Source organism: Pholcus phalangioides, unplaced genomic scaffold, assembly GCF_987345545.1.
Source record: "Pholcus phalangioides strain wild (caught in Gottingen) unplaced genomic scaffold, Ppha-v1.0 ptg000015l_1, whole genome shotgun sequence".
NCBI lineage: Eukaryota > Metazoa > Arthropoda > Arachnida > Araneae > Pholcidae > Pholcus > Pholcus phalangioides.
This window is the reverse complement of record NW_028301608.1, coordinates 55,118,544-55,144,707: the sequence shown is the minus strand read 5'-3', so window position 1 is coordinate 55,144,707 and position 26,164 is coordinate 55,118,544. Positions and strand designations below refer to the sequence as shown.

Here is a 26,164-nt window from a genome sequence, read left to right as displayed (position 1 = left end):
TCCTTGTAAGTGAAGTATTCGCTTAGACATTTGAATTTAAAAATCTGAGAAAAGTTAGGAAAGGAAAGCATTAATGAGGGAAAGAAGAGACAGTTTTTACTGTTCTTTCCCAACTTACCTCCGATTTTTGAATTTAAATATTTCAGCAAATATCACACTTACAAACGTGGAATGTTTTTTGTTCACCTAAGGAGAGACAGGGCAACAATTTTCTAATTGAGTTTTTAAGGACATGGTATCCATATAATAAATTAACATTTTCATCTTAATAACTATGCAACCCCTTGCAACATGAATGACGTACCTGAGTTCAAGTTATTTGGATAATTTTTCCTCAAGTTATTTTTATATATAAATATCTTAATTATAAAAATTTAAAACTTTTTCTTCATTATTTTGGAAGTGAATAAATTTCAATAAGGATACACATTCGTGTTTCAGGAAAAACTTAACAAAATGTGGTATTTAACCAGATGATTACAAAAAGGAAAATTTGCATATACGTGCTTTGCAGCAGACGATATGAGTGGTGCATTTTAAATTTGTTAGTAATTATATTTACATTAGGTTGGTCATCCACTGGAAGCTACTGCAAGCGATAAGTCTTAAGCAACATGTATGCTAAAATGCTGTAATAGTTTTGCATATATATACACTGAAGTGCGAAGTCATGGGATACCTCTTAATATCGTGCAGCAATATTAAGAGGGGGGTACCCCATGACTTTTGGCACTTCAGTGTATACAGGTGACATGTTATTGCACATGGTAGCTTTCAGTGGATGACTAGCCTTATACAAGGGTGTTTTCAGAGCAATCAATAATATGGCAGTCAATTTTTAAGCTTGGTTTGATAAATGTGATTTGGCACGTGGATTTGGAAATCTGAAAATTGCTTGGTGACGATTCCAATAACATTTGAATCCCTTGTGACCCCCCTTGTGTGTTACATTTCAAGAAATCCCGTCTTGGCAAGTTTCTGTAAAATAATACTGAACGAATTTCATATTTATAGCTTCCAGCAGTTAGGTCTCAGCAATAATTTGCCCTAAAAAACTTTTAAACCCTTCCCTATGTCCCCCTTACTGTATGAATTTAGAAAAACCATAATTTTTTAAGCAAGTTTTAACATTAAAAAATAATACTGACCGAATTTCATATTTAAAGCTTTGGCGATTTCGGCTCAGCAATTGTCCTATCTAACCTTTGAGTCCCTCATGACCATTACGGGCACGAATTTTAAAAAAAAAAACTCTTGGTGAGCCTTAACATCAAATAAAACTGACTAAAGTTCATATGGATAGCTTCACCGGTTTCACCTGGACAAAATTTTTTGTGTAACCTTTTATGGGTCGAATTTTAGAAAAAAAACCCTGCTTAGCAAGTCTGTCATGAAATAAAACTGACCGAATTTCATAAATATTGCACCAGAGTGGTTTCGGCTCACCATTATTTCTCTGTATAACCTTTGAATCCATTTATATTACCCCCTTTAGGAGGCGAATTTCGAAAAGCCCCTTCTTAGCGAGCCATTATGTCATAAAATAAAACTACTGACCAAATTTCATTTCATAACTTCAGTGGTTTCGGCTTCGTGATGATGAATCATTCAGGAGATATTTTATATATATGGATTATCAGACATACCAAATGATTGTGAAAGCATAGGTGAATATGGAGAAAGAATCAGAGATCTTAAAATCCTATGCAAGACATGGGGCACGGAGCGAAATACAGAGAAATTAAACATTTATTTACGCAAAATAAACATTGAACTCGAGACTGCTCCTCTCACCCACCCAGGAATACCAAATATGTGCTTGGAAAACTAGTAAATTGGATTATGTATAAGAACCCATTCTTAGATAAGTAAAGAAAAATTTATCAAAAATTACATGCAATTCCAATCTATAATTAAAGGTTAAATCTGACACTTAGAGAAAAGAGCATTTTTCATTTGAAAGTTTATTTTAAAAAAACCTATAGTAATAATATACGCACTCAAAATATTTTCCTCCAACAATATCACGACAACAACAAAATTAAAATGCCAACTCATATACAAAAACCACCACGGACTTTAGTGAAATAAATTATATTTCAATTAAAATATTTTGAATAACTGTTACTTATTAAATACACAAGCTAAAAATTAGGTAAAACACTCTTTTGTGCCATAAATTATACAAATTTTCAAGATAAGGTTGTGTAAGTGCATACAATAATGTTGAATACATGAAGAGAAAAACACTTGCCTAGCAGAAAGAAAAACTGTCCAATGTGTCATCCTTTGACATTTAAAAAAACACTGAAAATTATGGATTCCTTTAATCGAAATAATTTCAATGTTTTGTTTGAGGGAAATAAAAAAAAAAAATTGCGATTCTATTGTCTAATCACTTAAAATTTTTTACTCAAATTGACAAACTTTTAAAACGCCTAATAAGACTTCACTGAAAGCATGAAAGAAATTAACATACCTTCACAAATATCTGATTTTAACCACTATGCCTAAGCAATACTAACAAACAAATGAGAAACAACTTGAATTTTGCTTCAGCGCAAATTTTTCAACACTGATCAATAACTTTAATTATTCTGGAAATTTTGTTTCAGTAAGTTCACATTTTGATTTTTTTGTTTATCTGCCAATCTACGATATGATCATGAGCAGGATAGAATTCCTTAAAAAATAAAATTTCCTATGTGTATACACATCTCTAATACAGAACATCCAATATGCATAAATGAATTTTAAATTTGAATTTTTTTTTTTTATTCTGTATACGCTTACACTGCGATCATACAATATCGATTTTATATCCATAATATATTGAAGAAATCTTTTTTTTCTTTACAAACATCAACCAAAAAACCTTTAATACATGAAACTGAATGAACACAGTGAAAAGAACACTGCCAGATGGAAGTAACTATTTTCAGTCTTTCTCTTGATATACACCCTCACGGATATACAAGGTTGATCGGCAATTAGATCTGGAACAAAAAAGGGAAAATTATGACTCATTAACTAAAAATTAATGTTCAAAACTCATCTCAATACATATTCTTTAAGTAAGGGTCTTTTTTCCTCCGGAAGTTTTACCAAAAATTAATAACGCAGTGTAAAAAGGAGAAAAAATACTAATCTTTCCTTTGGGGAAAACAAGCATGTTGATTGTTCTTTGTTAGACTATCATTATATATAGCATGTATGATTATGATTCTATCTATAATTGGTAAAATTTTTAAGCATGTGTTAATTGAAAATCCCTCATTTTTTCTAACATATTATGCCTAATAGCTCAGATACAGTGTTTGGTAATTCTCATAGAACTTAAAGGAATCAATGCATATCATCTTTTTATCAAATTCATTGTTTTACCACAGTTGTTTACATGCTGAAGCAATGTCAATTGGAGCATTTCAAATGGGAACATTTCCACTTTTTTCTAAAATACATTTTTCCACGATTTTTGAATCTTTGGGACGAGCTGTGTTGGATTATGGAACAAGGGTTTACCCCCCAATTGAAATATTTTTGGTAAAAATTACACAAAATTAAATCAATTATCCACCTTGTTCATTCACTTCAGTATGTTTTGGTAGAACCTCTTGATAACGTTGCCCATGGAACCTAAAGTTTTGTCTGCTAACAAGGAGTGTCTATTAATGGATATTAAAATACACTGAGCCCCATCCACATAATTCAAAAAATTGTCCATTAGTAGAGGTATCCATTATGGGAGGTTCCACTGGAGAATGCTCATGTTTCTTATGTTAATGAGAGGGCAGTAAGGGTATCTTCCTGGGCTAAGATCTGCAATTAACAGGCAACATAATTTCTCATTTTTCAGACTTAACCAGCTTTAATCTAAATAAAAAGACAATATTTCCCAATTTCCTTCCGAAATAAAACATTCCCAAAAAACAAATGTAGATAACTCCCTTGAATGTTGATCAAGAAACATAGTATTTTAATATTCTTCTACCATTCCTATGTGCTACCTGTTGAGCTATTTTCTACTTTTGTAAAGAGAACATAATCCAGGGAAATATATTTTTTCTTTCGCAAAATTTAACAAAAGTGGAAATGCTTTCTTTTGAAACTAAGCTTCTCAATTCTGAACTAAAAATACTGATTTAAACTTATTTTATATATCCACTTATATTATATATATATATTATTATATATCCACTTATATTATATATATATATATTATTATATATCCACTTATATTATATATATATATTATTATATATCCACTTATATTATATATCCACTTATTTGACAGGTACACTACCAATATGATGTATTACATCAAGTTCCATACAACTTATGTCAGCTACCATTACTCCTTTTTAAAATAAAATCATACACAAATACGATCCCGGTTTAGTCCAGCAATTCTCAACTTACGCTAGATTGATAACTTAAAGTCACTTCAAGAAAATAAATCAGTGAATGTAATAAGTAATAAATAACAAAAATAAAAAGTCTAACTATAGCAGTAAAGTTCAATGAATCAAAGAGCCACTGAATGGCTCCAAAATAGCGCAGAAGTCACCTAGGGAAGGCAACACAAAGAATGTTCATTGAGGTGCTGGGGCAGTGTAAAATTTTTCACTTATTTCTATCCCCTATCCCACAAATTCAAGAGTTAGGAATACCACAGCAATGACCGATATGGAGCATACCAGATTATTCTCACACACTTGTGATATTTTCAGGTAACCATGTTTAACAGTGTTTTGACAAATAAGAGCTTTGTCCAGAACACATTTATTTTCGTTCCAGGGAGAATTGTTTTCTATTTAAAGTGCAATGTCACGTTCCTAACCATTACCAAATTGCTCAATGAAGCTCTCTTTGCATGGGTATGATTGACTTGATTAAAAAAACTTATCACACAATTTATCTGCTGCGGCACAAACAAACATTCCATTGCTCCCCAATCATTATTAAACCCGTCCCACGATATCCATGAACAATGTCAAAAATTGAAAATGAGTGACATTAAATACCGTCCTTTAAATTCCAGGAATAGTGTGCAAATTTTGAATATGCTTACATTATCGATGTCTTCATCTCCACTGACTTCATCAAACTCAATGATGTTGTCATCTTCCTCTTCTTCACCAAAGTTGACGGTGTCATTGATCTTGGCTGCAAGTTTTCAAAATTATATATATATATACATATATATATTTTATATATAAAGCAAATGCAATGCTCAAAGTATAGATCAGTGGTTCTTAACCAGTTGTATGAGAAAGCAATCTCACACTTGCAGGCTTAAAAATACTCAGCGATACAAGTTATTGCTTCAATATAACTTGAATAGATTACGGGAGGTGCATGAATTCTGATTAAGATTCATTGAGGATGCAGTCTGGTAAAAAAAAAAAGGCTAAAAATCACTGATACTGATGAATGATTAATTTGTTTTCAGATTTTGCATACAACAAACATGAAACCTATTAACATGTGACTGTCTAGACCAGCAGTTCTCAACCTTTTCAACCCATAGAGCCCTTTCTAGTACATAATTTCTATGTTGGAGCCCTGTAGGCCTATTTTTATTTACTCAAAGTCACTGACTTATTTTCATTATTTAAAAATATTTATAATATTTGTTTTCAAATTTACTGGTTTTTTTCCTCGAGTGGCAGCGGAGCCTGACATTCACATGGAGCACTAAGGGCTCAGCAGAGCGACGGTTGAGAACCGCTCACTGGTCTAGACAAAATAAGATTATATGTATGAATTTAAAACATTTCAAGTCTCTCTTTCAATCCATAGCCATGTAAATTATAAAACATGCACAATCAAAGTGATTATCCCTGAGGAAATATGAAGTCCAAAAGGAAAATCAAGTCTCAAACACAACACATGCAAAGCAGATTCGATAGTTGTCATATTCATAACAAAGCATTACCATGCTCAGGAAGTTCTCCATAAGTTTTCAGGTTTCGAGCCTCATCAGGATTGTATTTCAGAATCACGTCAGCCTTGGCATCTTGGTATTCCCTCAACCCGATCAGGATAATATCGCCCTGATTGATCCAAACCTTCAAAATAGAATAAGTTAATTATTGGCAAGATATATTTGAAACAGTAAAAATGTGCCTTTAAATCTATGACACAGCGCTTCATTACAAAACAAATTATTAGTGTGCAAAGATTTTAACAACTGGCTGATGTGAAGATGAATTTGAAGCGAGCGCTCACTCAGCATGCGAGAGGAAGTGGGTTTGATTGAATTTTCTTTCCCAAATTCATCTTCACATCAGCCAGTTGTTGAAATCTTCATATGAATAACAGAGCGAGATCTTCAGAAATTATTAAGGGATAGAGGAGACTTAAGCCCTAAAAAATACATCACAAATTAGTTAAAAACCTGCAAAATTCAGAATTCTTTTAACCACTTCATGGCACCGTTGTGTTTTTAGCAGGGATGAAAAAATCCCAGGCACCAAGTCATCATGGTGACTAAAAAATTGGGATTGACACCTAAAATTTTCTATACATTGTTGTTAAATTACGGTCAGGATAACACAAAATTTTTAGAATTCATGTCAGCCAATCTATCAATATAGAAAGGGGCAGATATCTTGGAAAATTTTAAATATTTTTTGATAGATTTTGCGATTTTTCAAGTCATGGGTTCTCGGGCATAAAACCCTAGCTCAATTAATATTTTAACAGGTATATAAAAAGTACACAAAGTTTATCACTGAAGCTAGACTCCTAGGCTGTAATCTTATGGAGGGAAGAAAAAAATCCCCAACTGAGAAAGAATTATATATCCTTGCATAGATTTTTGCAGATATTGAATCAATTTATTCAATTACAAATCCATTACCTTTTTCCTGAGCTTTCCTCGAATATGGCACAGCCTCTTTGCCCCATCAAAACACATTGCCTCGAGCCTGCCATTGCCAAGCATCTTGATCACTTGTGCATATTCTACATAATTAATCAAAGTTATAAAAAATTAATTTCTTTTATTACAAAGGAGTTTTTAGTGTGCATAACTCGATAACAAAGCTGAAATCTGTTATATTAATAAAATCCTTTGGAACCAAAATTTCTCCCATAGTGACAATGTTAAAGTTGAAAGCTTTGTGATAATTTCTAGAACTTTCCTCCACTTAATCGAGTATTGGAATTCATGTGACAACTATAAACACACATCACTATGTAAGGGGGTCTATATAATATTTTTATTGGCCGAAACATTGAGTAAAATATGTGAAATTTAAATGATGTGATTGTAATTATGTGTGAATTCCGTAAAATATGCTAACAGGAAAAAAATTATGAAGAATCCAAAATTGTTGCATAATGTCAAAGTTATTTTCAGTGAATTTAATTATTTTATTTTTTGTTTAGCCCATAGAAGGTGCTAACTTTCCAAATAAAAGATCTTTAAAAATTTACACAAATGCCATGGCTTCATTACAATGTCTTAAAATTAAAAAAAAATGACAGAAAGAAAGAAGTTGTTTATGAAACAAACTGAAAATTTTGAATGCAATAATATAAAAACTCAAAACTTAAATTGCCAAAAACGCACTGAATTTCTCAAGCTCTGGTATATCACAAAAAAATGTGGATGAAATTGAAGATTTGCAAAAAAACTAAAGCTCTTGATAAGAAAACAGAAGAGAACATCTAATTTTGACAGTGTCGACCAATTTCTATTGCAATGGTTTTTATGCTGAAAAGCCAAAAATATGTCAATCAACCTCTCCATGATTAGGCAAAAACCAGACGAAATATCCGAAAATTTTGATTTTCTCCCTCAGCATTGGGCTAATTTGCTTTTTTAACTAATTTCGTCCAATTATATATATCACTATATACACTGAAGAGCCAATAAAACTGGTGGACCTGCCTAATATCGTGAAGGGCCCCCCGCGTGCCTGCAGAAGTGCCGCAACACGACGTGGCATAGACTCGACTAATGTCTGAAGTAGTGATGGAGGTAATTGACACCATGAATCCTGCAGGGCTGTCCATAAATCCATAGGAGTAAGAGGGGGTGGAGATCTCTTCTGAACAGCACGTTGCAAGGCATCCCAGATATGTTCAATAATGTTCATGTGTGGGGATTTAGGTGGCCAGCGGAAGTGTCTAAAGTCAGAAGAGTGTTCCTGGAGCCACTTTGTAGCAATTCTGGACGTGTGGGGTGTCGCATTCTCCTGCTGAAATTGTCCAAGTCCGTCGGAATGCACAATGAACATGAATGTGTGCAGGTGATCAGACAGGATGCTTACGTACCTGTCACCTGTCAGAGTCGTATCTAAACGTATCAGGGGTCCCATATCACGCCAACTGCACACGCCCCATACCATCACAGAGCCTCCACCAGCTTGAACAGTCCCCCGTTGACATGTAGGGTCCATGGATTCATGAGGTTGTCTCCATACCCGTACACGTCCATCAACTCGAAACAATTGGAACCGAGACTCGTCAGACCAGGCAACGTGTTTCCAGTCCTCAACAGTCCAATGTCGGTGTTGTCGGGCCCAGGCGAGGCGTAAAGCTTTGTGTCGTGCAGTCATCAAGGGTACACGAGTGGGCCTTCGGCTCCGAAAGCCCATATCGATGATGTTTCGTTGAATGGTTCGCACGCTGACACTTGTTGATGGCCCGACATTGAAATCTGCAGCAATTTTTTTTTTTTTTTTTTTTTTTTTTTTAAATAACGTGATCCCCACGTATTCCCAAGGGATCAGCATGATCCGTCCAGGGAATTTGTTAGTGTTAGTAAACATCCATGCCCGAACCGGGATTCGAACCCAGACCTGCACAGTGAGAAGCTAGTTCCCTAACCACTCGACTGCCAGGCGGCAAAGAAAGTCGTAGAATTTGCGGAAGGGTTGCACATCTGTCACGTTTAATGATTCTCGTCAGTCCCGTTCTTGCATGATCTTTTTCCGGCCGCAGCGATGTCGTAGATTTAATTTTTTAGCAGATTCCCGATATTCACGGTACACTTGTAAAATGGTCGTACGTGAAACTCCAAATTTCATCGCTACCTCGGAGATATGTCCCATCTCTTGTGCGCCGACTATAACACCACGTTCAAACTCACTCAAATCTTGATAACCTGCCATTGTAGCAGCAGTAACCGATCTAACAACTATGCCAGACACTTGTTGTGTTATATAGCGACCGCAGCGCCGTATTCTGATTGGTTCCATCTCTTTATTTGCATACGCATGCCTGTACCAGTTTTTTTGGCTCTTCAGTTTATATTGTAGTATAGCTGCCTTTGGAGCTGATATTTGTATGTTACTATGAATATTAAACTTAAAATTTTATATTTGATTCATTCTGCTCTAATATATTTCCGCTCGGATAATATGTTAATCATATATATACAGTATATATATTTTTTCAATGAAAATCAATGATACCACAGTATGAAACAGCAAAGTAATTATTCTCTGCAGAATCAGATTCCCTGCTTAATTGGATATTATATTACGGAATAATTGATATCCATTTGAGAGGGGCAAACTATGCCTTACAGTGAACATGAAGCATTCAAACATTTAATGCTAATTATTATGCTAAAGACTTGCTCTATGATGAAAACTGAAGTGCGATCAATGGTATTACATACTGAAAGATTAGGTTGATCAGATGTTTAAAAATGCCCAAAAACATAACTTCCTTGGAGGAGGATAACATTTGATCCACTGTACCACTGATTCTTAGATATATTAACCAATGGAAATGTCGAATGAAAGTTTCAATGCAGGTAAACCTACATTGTTGTTTTTTTTTTTGTGTTGACACACAACAGAAAAATTACTTATTTCCGGTTTCTGGTTATAATGTCAAAGAACTTTATTGAGCTGAAGTTTCACACAAACTTTGTGAACTGCTAGTTATAAAATATTTGGTGAGAATGGGCTAGATGTCCCAATTCTGCTTTATTGAAGTCTCCTAGGTCAGGGGTATCTTCAATGAGTTGAGCCCAGTAGACCACTTGCCTGCCTTTAATACATATTTGGCACAGCTTCTTGGTCCAAAAGAAAAATGGAATGGTCATTCCTCTTCCTGAATCTTTTTAAAATACTGAAATAAAAGCTGTTTCAAACAACAAAATAGATAAAATTTCTGTGTTTAGTGAAATCCACCAGGGATCTGTCCAGCTAAAATTTTGATCTATAAAAATATAAAAACACCAAAGTTGGGCGTAACAAAATGTGAATAAAACAATACAAACCTTGTCCATCTTCTTTGAAGACCAACTCCCTCTTTTCGGCTTCATTTTCATTCTTTCCCCTGCGCCTGTTTTTACCTCCCTTTCCTATATTTCAAGATTAAATGCTCATTAAACTTAATCTTATCAAAACAAGAAATACATTATAATTCCAAAGTTTAGACGTGACACATCATTAAGCACATGCTTTAGATCAGTGGTTCCCAACCTTTTTTAGGTTAAGGCCCACTAAAGCATCCTTGAAATCCTGATTCTCCCCCCCCCCTTCCCGTAATTTGGACAAGGGTACCTCCTTTCTCCCAGTGGAACTTCATAGCCATAGCAAAGTTTTCAATGTAAGAATACTTTTTTGCTTTTCCACCTTAAATTTCAACACATGCGGTCTCTGCTACTCTTCCATTTGTCTACTTTTACTTAGTCAAAAACACAGTGGGTTCTTAATCATAGGTCTTTGGAGAGGGGAAAGTCAGTGAGTTTGTCCGTTTCAGACAGAAAAACAATTAACTCAATCATTGTCCAGCGTCTCGTTGAGAATAAGGACTTACCGGGCTATAGTCTGCCATTTCTTTCCAATGTTTCATCTGCAGCTGTGACGGGCACCTTCAGAGGCGAGTCTGGTACTATTGATCACAGAGGACAACAATGTATAGCAAGTGAAGCTTAGAAAGTTGATAAAAAAGGACACCTCATCACACTCTGTAAAACCTGACCCGCCTCTGAAGATAGATGCCCGTCACTGCTGCAAGATACAGCATCGAAAAGAAATAGATCACAGCCTAAAAGCCCAGTTAAGTCCTCGCTCATAATTGACTCAGCATTTTTAGTGCCATATACAGAATAATATTTTGTAAAGGAGTTCATAGGCCTATCCTTTATTTTTTATCATTTTAAGAGTAGGCCTACATGGGGTCCATGTACTTTATCTTACTGGTACAAATTTTCCATTGAACACAGAACATTAAGAACCCTTAGTCAAAGCCCTTTCACTGAAAGAGAAAAATGAAAGAAATCAATAAATTGTTTAAAAATCAAAAATTTGAACTGATATAAAAAAATGGAGTTCGGAAGGTTCCACAAGCTCTCATAGGCAAACTCGTATACTTCCCCATCTCATTAAAAATCAAACTGCCCCACATTGGGAGAATCACAATTTTAGACTTAAAAATATTATATAAATATTTTCAAAATACTGTTTTACGGGGGTCGACATGCAGCAGATTGACTAAAACTTCTGGTTCCCAAAATTAAAAAGAATATTCCCAAGCTCAAATTTTATTCTGAATAGAAAGTTAATGATAGACATTTCAACAAAAAAAAAAAAAAAAACGACAGCTATAAATCAAGATATGACCAAAATAAAATGGCTCAGAAAAAACCTAAGACAGAACTTGAAGCTCGCACATCAGAGGAGAAACATCCACATTATAATATTGAGTCGCCCTCATGCAGTGTATTTCAAATTAAAAAGGGACACTCTGACTCTCCCCTTTCAAACACACAAAGTCAGGAGGTTGTGTGTTAATGACCTTATATTTGTGAATAACTATTGCACCAAAAGGCTGGACATGAGTCTGGCCTTCAACGCATGGCTTACAGTAGTGGCCCTCCAAGCTCTTTGGTAATATCTTGTGGCCCACAAGCCACATTGAAATATCAAATGTGGTCCAATCTGTGTGAAAGGTTAAAAGCACCTGCAGTAATGTAACTATATGACACTATGACAAGCGCCCAGGACAGCGACTAAATGCTTTGTCAGTGGGAGCGAGTACACATTTTGACATCTTCCCTCCCCCTTGAAATACCAAGGTGAGGTTAAAGGGTGAAATTCGGTCCCTTTGGTCTAGCGCCTCGGGCACCAGACCCACGTGCTCTCCCCTAGTTGCAGTCCAGCAGGTGCCTTCAACCTTCGACACAGCTTGGGCCTATTTTGATATGGTTTATGGACTACTAAATGTTTCCAAAGAGCTTGAAGGACAACTGCGGGTCATGCATTGAATACCTGGTTCAATGGTCATTCACAAACTTTGGCTCGCTTTTGCTCCTCAATCTCCCTGTTAAAAAGTCTCACCACAGAGAGCAACAAGACTACAACTATACAATTATTTCACTTCACTCGTAGTTTAAAACATTGATCCCAGATGGCGACACTACACATAACATACATTACACAAACAATCTTCACATTACGTTCAAAACATACATGTACATTCTGACATGTACCAATTCGATTGCAATTATGCAAAGTGGAGAAATAACCGTGAATGGCATGTATACAAGGTTAAATAATAGTAATAGTGGTTCCCAAATATTTGGTCCTGAAATAAATACAAATACAACGCCACAACAGGAAAAATGTCCAACGAGGTAGCTGAGAAAAAGATGCCCATAATAAATATGGACGTCATATATTTCAAAAATACAGCAATCCAATTAAAAACACCATCACAAAAATTATAAACAATATATACACATAAAATACTATACAATGCCCATAATGTATTTATGGTTGTCTTATTCTAAGTATGGATAGCTTATCGATTTACCCCAACATTTTTATCGTATTTCTTTTTAAATGTGTCAATTGTGTTACAATTAACTACCTCTAAGGGTAAGCTATTCCATTTAATAACCCTATTAGAGAAAAATTCCCTGCGGCACCATAACCTCGCATTGTCCCTTACCAATCGATACTGGTGTCCCCTTGTAAAAGCAGTCGATTGGCTGTGTACTAAAAGTTCATGGTCCATCTTATCCATCCCGTTGAAAATTTGAAATACTTTGATCATATCTCCTCGACATCTGCGTTCATCCAATGTAAACATATTCAAAAAATGAAGTCTCTTCATAACTCAAGCCCTGTGTGCCAATAAGGACACACGTAGCTCTTCTCTGCACCCCTTCAACCAAGTCTATGTCCCACTGTAGGTATGGTCTCAAAAACCTTACAGCATACTCCAGTCCCGGACAAACTAAGCCTCGAAAAAGCAGAAGAATTACTTTAGAGAACGCGAAGAGACCTTTTTGAAAATGACACCAAGCATTCTATTCGCTTTTTTGACCACCAATGAACAATGTTCAGAAAATCCAAGCCACACATCAATGAGAATTCCCAAATCGGTGACCCTAGTGTTGCATCCGCGGTATAGTGACACCATTCACCTCGTAAGAGAACCGTGGGTTGTTCGAACCAAAATGAGCAACCATGCACTTATCAACGCTAGTGTTGCATCCGCGGTATAGTGACACCATTCACCTCGTAAGAGAACCGTGGGTTGTTCGAACCAAAATGAGCAACCATGCACTTATCAACGCTAAACGTCATGCTCCATTCATTTGCCCATGCTGCAATCCTGTTTAAGTTGGTCTGCATCAACTCTATCGCTTTGATTCCTGATTACCCCCATTAAGTGGTAATTGACAGTCACTGGACCTGGAAGAACTGTTGCTACAGGGGGGTCCTTTATAGAGCTGCTATTGTCAGCGCCATCCTAATTCATGTGACCCACCGGGGCCTCGAGAGAAGAGGGAGGCCTCAGGAAAAATTACAAGTTAAAATTTATTGAGAATTTGCTAGGTAGGGCCTCAGAAAAATCACTTGGCCCGGGGGCACCATGATGCTCTTAGGACGGTCCTGGTTATTGTGTGTGTATCTTGGGCAGTATCATTCATGTGGAAATAAAATTTCCCCAAAAACTCATGTTAAAATGAAAAAAAAGGAAGGTATAGGGGGTGAAATCAAAACAAGAGGTGGGATGGATAGAGAATTCAACAACACACAGAGAGTTCTCAGCATTGCACGAATGTATTAAATTAAATGTAACAATAAATATATACATATTTATATCGAATATTCGAAGTAAACAAAATTCCAAACCCTTGTTTTTAGGCATGGTCAATCAACTGCGATTTGAATTCGCCGAGAATGGATGAAAGATATCGACGCTGGGTTAAAAAGATTCGCTGAAATTTGGTGGAAGAAAATGACTCGGATTCCCTCGCTTGTGACACTATATCTCTGAATGAAAAGTTCAACTCAAAACGCAATATGTCAATTCACATAGCAGAGTCGCATTAAATGGGAGCACGGAATGGAGGAGGAAAGATGCGGAATTCGAGAAAATTGTTTACTTCACATCAGCATGTGGCCCCTTTGTCATTTTTCACTGGGAAGATGTTGCTGATGACGTAACACGTTATTTTTGGAGGATCATTTGATGAAACTTTCTCTCTCTGTTTTTCTTTTTTTTTCAAACAGAACGCAACTCAGATCTTTCACCATCGAGCAATTTACTACCGATATAGTTGGGCCGGAAGTGTGCATATGTATCGAAAAGGGTTACTAGACGTCTTCCTCTTGATGTCATTTCCATGGAGGTATTATCTAGTGGAGATGGGGTGACGCTGCAAAGATCAAATGATTCCGGGTTGCCTTTTCCTGGCATTTATCGCGTTTTCCATGCGGCACAAACAATGCAAGTTCCTAGTATGCTTTTCTATGACAATTTTCTGAACTTCGGAGGCCTCTCTAAAATTTCGAAATAATTTTAAATGCCAAATAATGTTGCAGATAGTTGGACTATATTACCTAGAAAAGATATTATTTGAAACTTTTTAGTATCTATAAAGGTACGTCCATAGTGCACCGCTTCCCTCTTTATCGCTTAAACCGCGGCAGTTGTAGAAACCAAGATGATCCAGCACGATTCTAGCCGGTGGTATAGTGCACCGCTCGCGGGAGCGTCCGCCTACATGATCAGTTTGTATCATGGAGCTATCACGGGGGATCTATCATATTTTTTTTGTTGACAACTGATAAAAAATATTTATCATAAAATTGAAAATTAAAGAATGACGAATGTCCATGAAATGTATAGGACTCGCATTGAAGTTGTAATGGATTTAGTGTAATCAATAATTATAGTTAATTAATTAATTGATGATAAATCGGTGATTTCGCTTTTAGTGTCATAGCTAATTGTCGATTAGAAAAACAACAATTAATCGTTACAAAATTCCGTTGGATTTAGTTTTATCGTTAATTAGTTTATGTTTAGAACCGATCACGCCCAGGCTTTGTCGCTTTTGCGATGAATTATAAAACTAAATCCAACGGTATGGTATTCTGATTAATTAACGATATCGCTTTTATTATGTCATAACTAATTAACGATTAGTATAAAACAATAATTAGTCGTCATAACAACTCCGTTGGATTCAGTATGATCATTAATGATCTTCAAGTAATTAACGATTTCGCTTATATTATGCCATAACTAATTAACGATTAGTGTTAACAACAATTAACCGTCGCAAACACTCCGTTGGATTCAGTATAATCGTTAATTAATCATTAATTCAGGATAATTAACGGTTATACTGAATCCAACGGAGTTTTTGCGACGGTTAATTGTTGTTAACACGAATCATTAATTAGTTATGACATAATATGAGCGAAATCGTTAATTAATCGGATTCAGCAGATTGAGTTAATTATCCTGAATTAATGATTAATTAACGATTCGCCTTTATTATTTTGTCATAACTAGTTAACGATTAGTATTAACAATAATTAAGCGTCACCAAAACTCCATTGAATTCACTATAATTCTTAATTATCCTTAATTACTTAATGATTAATTATTTCGCTTTTATTTTCATAACTAATTAACGATTAATATTAACAATTAACCATCACAAAATCTCCGTTGGATTGAGTATAATCATTAATCACCGTTAATTATTAAATGAAGATTTCGCTTTTATTATGTCATAATTAATCAACGATTAGTAATAACGATAATTAATCGTTACACAGACTTCGTCGATTTACTATTCCATTATAAAACAAATACTGAATCCATTTTAAGGTGCAATTAGTGAGCCGGTCAAGCGAAAAAAATAAATAATAATTCATTCCGGTTAAAGCGGGTAAAAGCAGTTTGAGCCGGTAATAGCAGGTAGTCGGGCACACTATGGCACGACCACCTAGATAACCTAGACCTAGATAATTGTGTAATTTAAGATGTCATGAGTATGTCCGCCCCAATGAGTTTTCGCGATCTTTTTTCAGCCGCGATAAAGCGAGAAGGGGTTCACTATGGACGCACTCTAATGCAATTTAGTGGGTGAAAAAACGAATTCATCCAAGCACTATATGTGCATAAGAATGGATAATATTGTGGTTTCTTCTCCATTCGTATGAGTATTTCACACTTTTGAGTCGTATTATATTCAACTACAGATAGGACAGCATACACAAGTGGTTCTGAGGTCAGGGTCTCTGACTTTAATATGCTCCCCCCCCCCCCACCAGGAAAACGAAAATTTCTTGAAGGGACTCCCCTGCGATTAAGGTCTAAAATGTTTCGTCAGTTAATGAATCTCGTTTTGGGACCCAAAAAATCATGGAGTCTCAAGAGTGGGGCTGGCAGGGCTGCAACTTTGGGGCCCAGGGACGATTCTCATTATTTTATTTTGTTTTTTCACACTATAAATTCAGTATTGAGAGGGGCCTGTGAAAAGTCTGGTATGGGGACACGTCAAAGGTCCCAGCCTATGGGCCTTGCTCCAGGATGTGGGGGACCGTATGGGGCTCCATACCCATATACTAGCCCTTATACCAATCTACATACTTCTGGAAATCACAGTTCTATATTTTATTAGCGGGGGTGCTGTATCAGGGCCGTCTTATTAACAGCTGTTAACAGCATCTTGGGGGCCCCTCCATGCAAAGTGATTTATCTGTGGACGCACCTAGCTGGAACTACCTTCATTCAAATTTATCATATTTTATTTACACACGAAAAATACAATCAAGTCTCATTATCATAGGAGCAGGGAAGCCCTTTCTACACGCGGGGCCCAGTGCAAAAAACATTAGGGAGCCAAGTGCGTGTCCAAACAATTTTGTGACATCAAAAATGTTTAGAACCCTCTTTGCCCGATTTTATATATTTTGTGGGGATAATTTTTCCACTGCCAATGAAAATTCAGAATTAACGAAAAAAAATAATTCCAGGATTTATTAAAGAAATACTTCCAGAATTGATTAAAATTTAGAATTAATGGAAGAAAAAAATTCTGGAATTGATAAAAAATTCAGATTGAATTGTAGAAAAAAATCTAGAATTCATGAAAATTCATAATAATGGAAGGAATTATACCAGAATTAATGAAAATTCAAAACCAAATGGAAAAAATAATTTAAAAAGTGATGAAAAAAACAATTGTGTTGGGAGGACTTAGCTCGATGACGTCAATACGCCGCACGGTGTAGCGAGAGAATGCGCATATTGAAACGCAGTTCCTTCGTAAACTCAGAACGTAGGCCCCAGAGTGGACGAACGTTTTTACAAGGATGCGATTTCTGAGGCCCGGAACCAGTGGAATTTTGGAGGTTCCCTGAATGAGCCTATTAGTGAGGGAGAGAAGTCAGCCTAAAATAAATACATCACATTAATTAAAGTGTGTAGTAGCTGCAAAATATCTATGAACATACATAAAAACGTGAAATACAAAAAATAATGAAAAATCGGGATTGATGACAATTTGGAATTAATGAACAATTCCAAAACTATCAAAAATTCAGATTTTCTGATAAATTATTCCCTGATTAATGAAATACCAAAATTAATAAAAATTCAGAAGTAAAGTAGTTCTCTCCGTAACTAAAAAAGATAAAGATTGATTTACATAAATTAATGAAAATAAAGATGGAAAAAATTAGCGCAAATTCAGGATGGAAAATAATTAATAAAAATTCGGGATAAATGAAAATTATTGAAAATTCGGGATAAATGAAAATTTAGAATTTGTGAAAATTTAAAATTTAGAATGAATCACACACAAATATATATTTATAGAAATTGGAATCAATGAGAATTCCAAAATTAATAAAAAATGATCCCATAATGAATGAGAACATTTAGAACTGATGAAAAGTCGAAAGGGATGAAAGGAGTGATGATAATTCAAAGGTTATAGGAGAGGATGAGGCATCCCCTCCTTTTTAAGCGTAACCATTTCAATAGGGCTCGTAACAAAATGTCTGCCCCCTTGGGCTCCGAGAAGGCATGTTACGGCCCTGTGATTACCATGTCATGAGTGGGGTTTAACTGAAAACTTACTGTACCCTTTCCTTTACCTAAATATTTCAGCAGCTATTGGCAATTTCATTAACAATTAGCAACATCCATGGCCATGCAATTATCTCTGTCTTGTATCGTTTTGGATATTTTTTCAATCCAAATCTATTGATATAACGACAACACATATCACCTTCAGCACCATTCGTGTAGTTGAGACCATCGACTGTAGGGAAAAGTTTAGACACTAGGGAATTTTCACACCAGGATTTATTAATCGATACCCGCGATGGTAGTTATCGATTGCCAGTGTTCATGTCTCCGCCATTTTATAATAGTACGCCCGATAAAAGTTAATAAATTGCGCACATTTGTTGTTTTTTCCCCTTCCCGGAATCGTTGATTAATATAAACAAACATGGAGGTCGTTCGGACCTTCAACAGCGAGGTAAGAATTAAAAATAATACTTCGATTAGTGCAACACATTTGTTTATGAATTGTTCGGATTGCCCTCAAGCTATTTGGTTTCAGGGCTGTGCTAACCATTGGGCATAGGTCGACCCCCTTCATCAATTACATGAAGTGGTGTCTATTACAGCTCTTGATTAGAGAGCCAGCGAACTTTATCAATCAAATGCACTTTGATGATGCAACCAATTAAGTCAAGAAGCTAGTGTTGATATTTATGTAAACGCTGTCTATGATTTCAATGTAATCTCATTCTCCCTGGATACTCACTTTTTGCCTTGACGGTTCTAGAGGGATGTTATGAAGATTTGATTCACAAATTGATCAATAACAATTGTGAAGCAATGGACAGCGATGCAAGATTGTATTATACAGTTGAGAATGACTTTTCTAAGATGGTGCAAACTTTGAAATATTACAGTATGTTCTTTGTAATGATTTTATTGGTTTTTACTTCAGCCACGGATATTCATATTTGTTTGTCTTTTTTTGATACTTAGCTTTCCTCTCTGTACGAGACCAAACCTCCGGTCTCGAAGGCGAAGATGACGCAAGTAACGAAATCGGCTATAAAAGGCTTGAAATATTATAAGCATATAGTGCAGAGTGTGGAAAAGTTCATCCAGAAAGTAAGTATTGCACACTTTATATCTGTCATTGGTCGAGCATTGCTTGAAATGTGTTGAAAATTTTCTTGGAAACATTGGGAATTGGGCGTTTAGTTTCTGGGATTGGGTGAAATGCAGATCACTTGTGGGATAGCTGTATCTTTGATAATTTGACAATATCTGTAGTTAGGTATGTTTTTCCCGAGCTGCACAAGCAGAAGCTGCTATTTACACCAATGGTGTATATATAAAACTAGCTATAATACCCGGCGCTGCCCGGGTTTTCTTCAATGAGGCTTTTTTGGATCACGTGATATCTTTCTCTCTTTTTCTTGAGGGACGTACAAACCGTGTCCAAGTTAACCAATATGGCGACCTGCGCGATTCATGAAATAAACAAATATAGATTTACACAGAAACGTAGAAATGAATATATATTTTTCTTTTTTTAAGAGCCCCCCCCCCCCTCCCGAACTTCAAGTTATCAATCTGTCTGTTCCAGCTTCCAAAAATCCTTAATTAAAGCTGTGGAATTTTTTCGTTGCACTTTTCACAGGCTCATAACTAATTTTAAAATATCCTAACCCACATGAATTTATGCAAATAAATATCAAAAGAGACAATATGGAGACATTAATTTTCATACTTGAGAAGATATAAATGAAATCAATGATATTGCTCGAATATCCAACTCAAAAGTATAGGTTTGGCTAATTACTTCATATTTAATCTCCTGGGCTTCGTAAATCTCTAAGCGAACTGAATATTTCAAAAATCGAGAATTCAATACAATTTCTAAAATTATTGATGGGGCGGAAAATCCCACTAATTTCCGCATTTCTACAGTAAAATCGACAATTTTAGCACTGATTTCTATGAGGATCACCCTTTTCCCGATTCTCAAAGCGATGCTGATGATGATTATGACGTCTATTCAAAAAGCCTCATTACTGAGAGTATATTGAAAATGTGGCAAACCATTATAAAGGCATAAACTATTATACATATACTAACAGGATTAAAGAAGTGACAAACCGTTGTAAAGGCATACACACGTCTGAAACGCATTGCTAGGGAACCACGGTAACCAAAGTAAACGTTCGGAAAGTGATTGTTGAGGCCCAAAAACCATTGTTGCGGACAGTTTTTTGCCCATTTGGGGCATTTGCCCTGGGCTGACGAAATTTTAAAGTAGCCTATCGTTCAAGTCGGGTCCCATTTGGTATATATGCAAAATTTGGCGACGATCGATCTAAAATTGTAGATTTGTATAGAGAACACACACACACACAGACAGACAGAAAATCAATTTTATACATATAGATGTTATTTCACAGACATATTAAACAGAGCCGTGCTAGAACGTCAATTTGAGAGAATTGAATGACGATATTTGTGATTTGATGATACAATAATTGTTTGTTATAATACCCATTTTGTCTCGCAACTCTCACTCAAAGTGGCAGAAAATCCAAATATAAGACAGGAATTTCTTTATTGTGTTGATATCGGAGATGTCATGGTTAATACCCGGCGTTTCATCAATGAGGATTTTTCGATCACGTGATATCTCCCTCTTTTTTAAATTTGACCTGTAAAGTTGGGGGAGGGGGAAGTTCAAAAGTTGTATGGGGCAATTATCGCTGAGCTCAAACAGACATAAATATGAAATTTGGCCAGTATTATATTTTATAATATAGACTTGCGAATACAGGATTTGTGGAAATGCAACGCTGAAGGGGGTCATGAGGGATTCAAATGTTATTGAAAGGAACCGTCACCAAGCAATTTTGAGATAACCAAATCCACACAAGCGAAGCCCAAGTAACTGCTAGTATAATGTATTTTCTAAAGGAAAGTGTTGTAGCAGATTCGGTAGGTTTTTGGATAAGTATTGATACCACAGTACCTGCTTCATAATCGTACATGACAAATAAGATGTGAAGTAGAAATAACATTTATAACAAAATAAAAAATTGAAAACAGTGCTTATACAATATATATATATAAACAGTTATGCAAGCAATATTACTGTACCATTAGATTTCCAGCTTAAAACCATCAATATGATGAAACAATTAGGCATAACTCAAAAAAAAAAAAAAAGAAATAAAATGACCTTTCGAAAGATTTTTGATTTAGTTAGACATTTTTTTTATATTCCACTAGTATTTTTTTTTTAATGGTATTGAGTATCGTAAAAAAAAATCTATAGGTATTTACATATATATCATTATAGAACTTGGGGGGGGGGGGGGTTTGGACAGTTTTTTCAGGCATTTATTGACAGTTTAAATTGCATGTCCTGTCCAAAACCCTAACCTTGGTAGTCCCAGTATATGGGTTGCCAAATTGAAATTCTCAAATGAGTCATAATATATAGCAAAACCTTGTTAACTCAACATCCTAATAAGTTGTCATACCGGTTAAGTCATCATTTTTGTTGGTCCTGTCTAGCTTTCACGGATAACAATGTTATTATAAACCCTCTTTTACTTATTTCTAATTTCAGATAACTTGTCAGTATTGAAAAGTTTGAGCGAGAAACATTATTTCTATGGCTTCCTTTAAAGAAAAAGCTTGATAACAACATTGCCATATGTTCAAATTTTGAACATATGGCAATGTTGTTATCAAGCTTTTTGTTGCTATGGTCACATTTGAACTTCAAATGTGACCATAAAGGCCTTATGTACTGAAATGTCTTAAACATTTATACAGGTCATACTGAAGGACCATTCTGATTCACACAATAGCATAATAAGCTTTATTCTACAAACTACATTAACATAATAGCCATAGAGAAATTCGACCGACTACAATGGTTGCCAGAGCAGAATCCACTACAAAACCAAACAGCGTGTGCATTTCCACATCACGAGGATCCGGGTTCGAACCCCACCGGCGCCACAGTGGTGGTCGGCTGAAGTTGGTTTTCTGTGGTTTCCAACTTCAAGGCGCAAATGCGAGCCGATCTCCCCGTTAAAAAGTCTTGTCACAGGGAACAACAGGCCTACAACGTTACAAATATTCAATCATTACACTTCACTCACAATTTGAAGTATAGATGGCAGCACTGAGATATCAAAAACACAACACTAGCTACACACTCAGACTGTTAGGTGCACCCACTTTGTCTCAGACTCTGCCACGAAGCTGGGGTGGAAGAGATCTCGGCAACGGGATAAGTCCGGTGGCAGAGTCCCTGGCGTTCATTCATTCAGCGTGTGCAGTTCCGAGCTTGCGCTTTGCATTGTTCCCAATAAGCTGTGACCAAATGATACATATATATATATATATTTAACATGTACCAAAACGGAATAGCTCCAGTAAAGAAAGTTACTCCTAGAAAGTTCATTTGTCGACTGAAAAAACAAAAGTTCTAGAAACTTTAGGAACTGTTCAAGATGCACCCAATTTCTGAATTGTCCCCATTAATTTAATTCTTTAAATTTGAACAAAATATATTTATTGAAAAATCAGATATTTATAAGTTAAGACCTAGTGTGTGCTGCACTCTATCTAGGAACCCCTTAAGCAGCATTAAAATTGAAAAATAAAACTCACTAGTCCGTAGGACCAGTGAATATGAGAACCTACTGATCTGCACACATCTTGACTGGTCTCCTAAGGGAAATCTGTTCTGAATAATAATTCATTTCTCTATATATATATATTATCATTTAAAAGAGTGATATTCCACCAAGAGATTGCAAAAAACCACAAAAACCAATCAGAACTGTAGTCAAATCTTACGAAACCTCCACTATTAATTATGTTGCTTATTGTCAGCAATAAATATTTATCATTCGACATTTAAGTGGCTGAGACAATATAAAACAACTGTGAATCGTTAATTCTCCCATAGGGGACCAATTTATCACTGCACAGAGAGGACAAAGTTTTTCCCTACTGGTCCTGCAGGCTATCACAATTTTTTTCTCGGTGGGCCGATTGTTTAATCAGTGGTCACAGACTAGCAGACTACCAATGATTACCTACCTAATGAAACACTGTCTTAAGCCAAAAATTGGACTCCTGTGTTTGAGTTCACCTTTAATTTATATCATGAATTATACTGATAAGTGTATCAGTGTATTTTACCATATAAATAAAATGCTGAAAGCTTAAAAAAAGGTAAAAGATTCGGTTTTTTTCCTTTTGTAAACTAAAAATTTGTTAATATTGTTATTTTCATTCATAGCTTAATTTTTTATGTTACTATGAAATTATACAATTTTTTACAATATTCCACATCAAAACTGACAGAACTTCACTTAAGTCGTCACTCTACTTAAAAAAGCTGCCATAATTTTCTTGATAATGTGAACAACGACTAAACAGTTTTACCGTTTTACCCTGTATCGCCAATGAATAATACAGTGCTACCTCAATGATTGGCATCTCTACATTTATTCCCCCCCCCCCCCCCCCGGTTGGCTCAATGCTGAATTCAATGGGGAGAAACCTTTTAACTCGACACATGATGACCACACCCTGCTTCAGTCAACCTTGATTTATACTTTGTTATCACAACTCATTTTCAGAAATCGCTTATGTGTGGATCAGTTTACAAAAATTTTACAATATTTCTTCAGTATCTGTAAAAAATTTTCTTAATTGTTTTTACTATTTGTTTATTGATATGTGTCAAAGATTCTTTCCCCCCCCCCCCCCGCACATTTTTGGATAGGGTTGCTTCCCGTTATTTCTCTGTTTGGAACCTTTTGCACTTACACAAGGCTTTATGTAGCTGAAAGGCCATCCTTTGCACTGTGCAAATTGAAGAATTATCCAAAACAATTATAGTATGTATATAGATATAGGTAAAGTTGTAGATTTACACCAGTGTTTTCCAAAGTGGGCAGTATCGTCCCTGATGGGTGATGGAATTGTCCGGGGGGCAATAGAAGCTACGGATTTAACATCGGATCCTAATGGGGGCCACTTGAGTCGGGCGATGAGAGAAAAAAATTTCTGACAAAAGAGACGATGGAATGAAAAGTTTAGGAAACTATGATTTACACAAAAGATCAAGAACATATATATTAGTAACAAAAATTTGCACATGATATCGAACAAAGACTAAAGGTAGATTTAGTGTTAACCAGGGTGCACCAGGAGAGGGACTACAAACCTACAACCCTGTTTGGAACCTGAAAACCCAACTTGTGGAGTAACCATAGACAAATGTGAATATCTGTTGTTTTTTTTGAGTGAGAGATGGTTGAGAAAGTTTGATCAAGATGTGTTTTAAGCACGGTTGGTGCTTTGGACGTCCAAAATTGGTTAATATCACTCATATAACTGTTTAAATAAACACTGTTTTCAATTTTTTTAGTTTGTTGTAAATGTTATTTATACTTCACATGTTTTTCATGTATGATTATGAAGCAGGTACTGTATTTAGGACAGTGCTTGTCCAAAACCCTGCCAAATCTGTCCAAACATTTATCTTTAAAAAATTCATTATATTGAAGGTCCAAATATGCATAGCCACAGTTATAGTCATTGCATTATTGTGAAACTAAACAAATATTATTTTTTACTACATACCAATATAATGATGTGAATAAATATCAATGGTGTAGTGTTTATTTAATGCAAATTGTTCTATTTTGACTTTTCAAACTTTTTTCTTTAAATTTTCAAATGAACTTTCTATTTTACATTCTCAATTTTCAAAAACTAATAATAAATAAAGGAAAATATCCGAAGAAAATGAGGTCACTATGTAGCACCTACACATGACTAACAGAACACAAGTTCACAAACACTGATTACGCCTACATGATAAAAGACCCAAAATTTTTGTTAAATTTAAATTGTTGCTCTTATGTGAGTGGCTAGAAGCTAATATTTCACCAGATAAATTCAAGCTATATTTACAATTCTATCACATGGGGACAGCAATAAGAAAAACACTGGAAGAAGGCTTATCAAAAGACTGTCTTTAACATATTGTTTTTTTATTTTCGTGTCCCCCCAAGTTATGCATCAATTGAAAGAATATTTTCAAATTTTGTTATCTTAGAAATCATCTTGGCACAGATAACGCAGCTAAATTAGTTATGTGTTAACAAATGTTAAAAGATGCAGCTGCGCTTGATTATTAGTGTTCGATTATTACGTAAGTTTAATTTCATTCTGTAGTCATATATATCTATTGTTTTTTTCTAATTTTCATGTGACAAATTTCTATCCCATTCTTGTATCTTTCATGTTTCCATAAATCTAATATTTAACTTCAAGACAGTTCAGTTTTCAATTGTTTGATAACCTGATATCAGTCATATAACCCTTTGCACATACTGTTTTGAATTTCAAAATTTTATTATATTTAATGTAATTTTAATATTATAATATAATTTATATAATATAAAGTTTATTATTTGATTATAGAAGTTACCTCCTCATCAAATTGTTAAGTTTTTCACTTATAGTTATAAATAGGAGGTTTTGGACAGTATTCTAAAAACCACGGTAAATACCATGGTTTTTACCGTACTGTCCAAAACCTTGCCAACCCTGGTTTCAAGTGAGAGGCGGAAAATTATTTCTAACAATTGCACTGCTCATTCACAAACAACAGATCTTCCATCAATTAAAATGTTTATTCCACCCACTTCAAGATTTATTCTCAATAAAATTTTTCACACTGAAAATTACAGATCAAAACATTTTAAAAATTTGTAGATGACGGAATGTAGAATTGTTCAACAATATATAGGCACATGTGCACAGTTGTCAACTGCTATGG

General features: G+C 35.2%; 2 protein-coding genes across 2 annotated transcripts in view; one reads left to right on the top strand and one right to left on the bottom strand.

The window, feature by feature from the left end:
* Positions 1-2,548: 2,548 nt before the first annotated feature.
* eIF1A (eukaryotic translation initiation factor 1A) lies at positions 2,549-14,334 on the bottom strand. The gene is made up of 6 exons (XM_089243822.1): positions 14,118-14,334; positions 10,247-10,330; positions 6,866-6,969; positions 5,939-6,071; positions 5,072-5,166; positions 2,549-2,996 (listed from the first exon to the last, which is right to left on the bottom strand). The coding sequence occupies exons 1-6, from the start codon at positions 14,131-14,133 to the stop codon at positions 2,991-2,993; spliced, it is 438 nt and encodes a 145-aa protein (XP_089099948.1). The 5' UTR covers positions 14,134-14,334; the 3' UTR covers positions 2,549-2,990.
* Positions 14,335-18,618: 4,284 nt separating this feature from the next.
* Positions 18,619-26,164, top strand: part of LOC149076249 (uncharacterized) — a 45,633-nt gene continuing 38,087 nt past the window's right edge. Inside the window, exons 1-2 of the mRNA XM_089243820.1 lie at positions 18,619-18,775; positions 19,297-19,425. Of these exons, the coding sequence (XP_089099946.1) occupies positions 18,746-18,775; positions 19,297-19,425 (159 nt within the window). The 5' untranslated portion in view covers positions 18,619-18,745. The remainder of the gene's footprint in view (positions 18,776-19,296; positions 19,426-26,164) is intronic.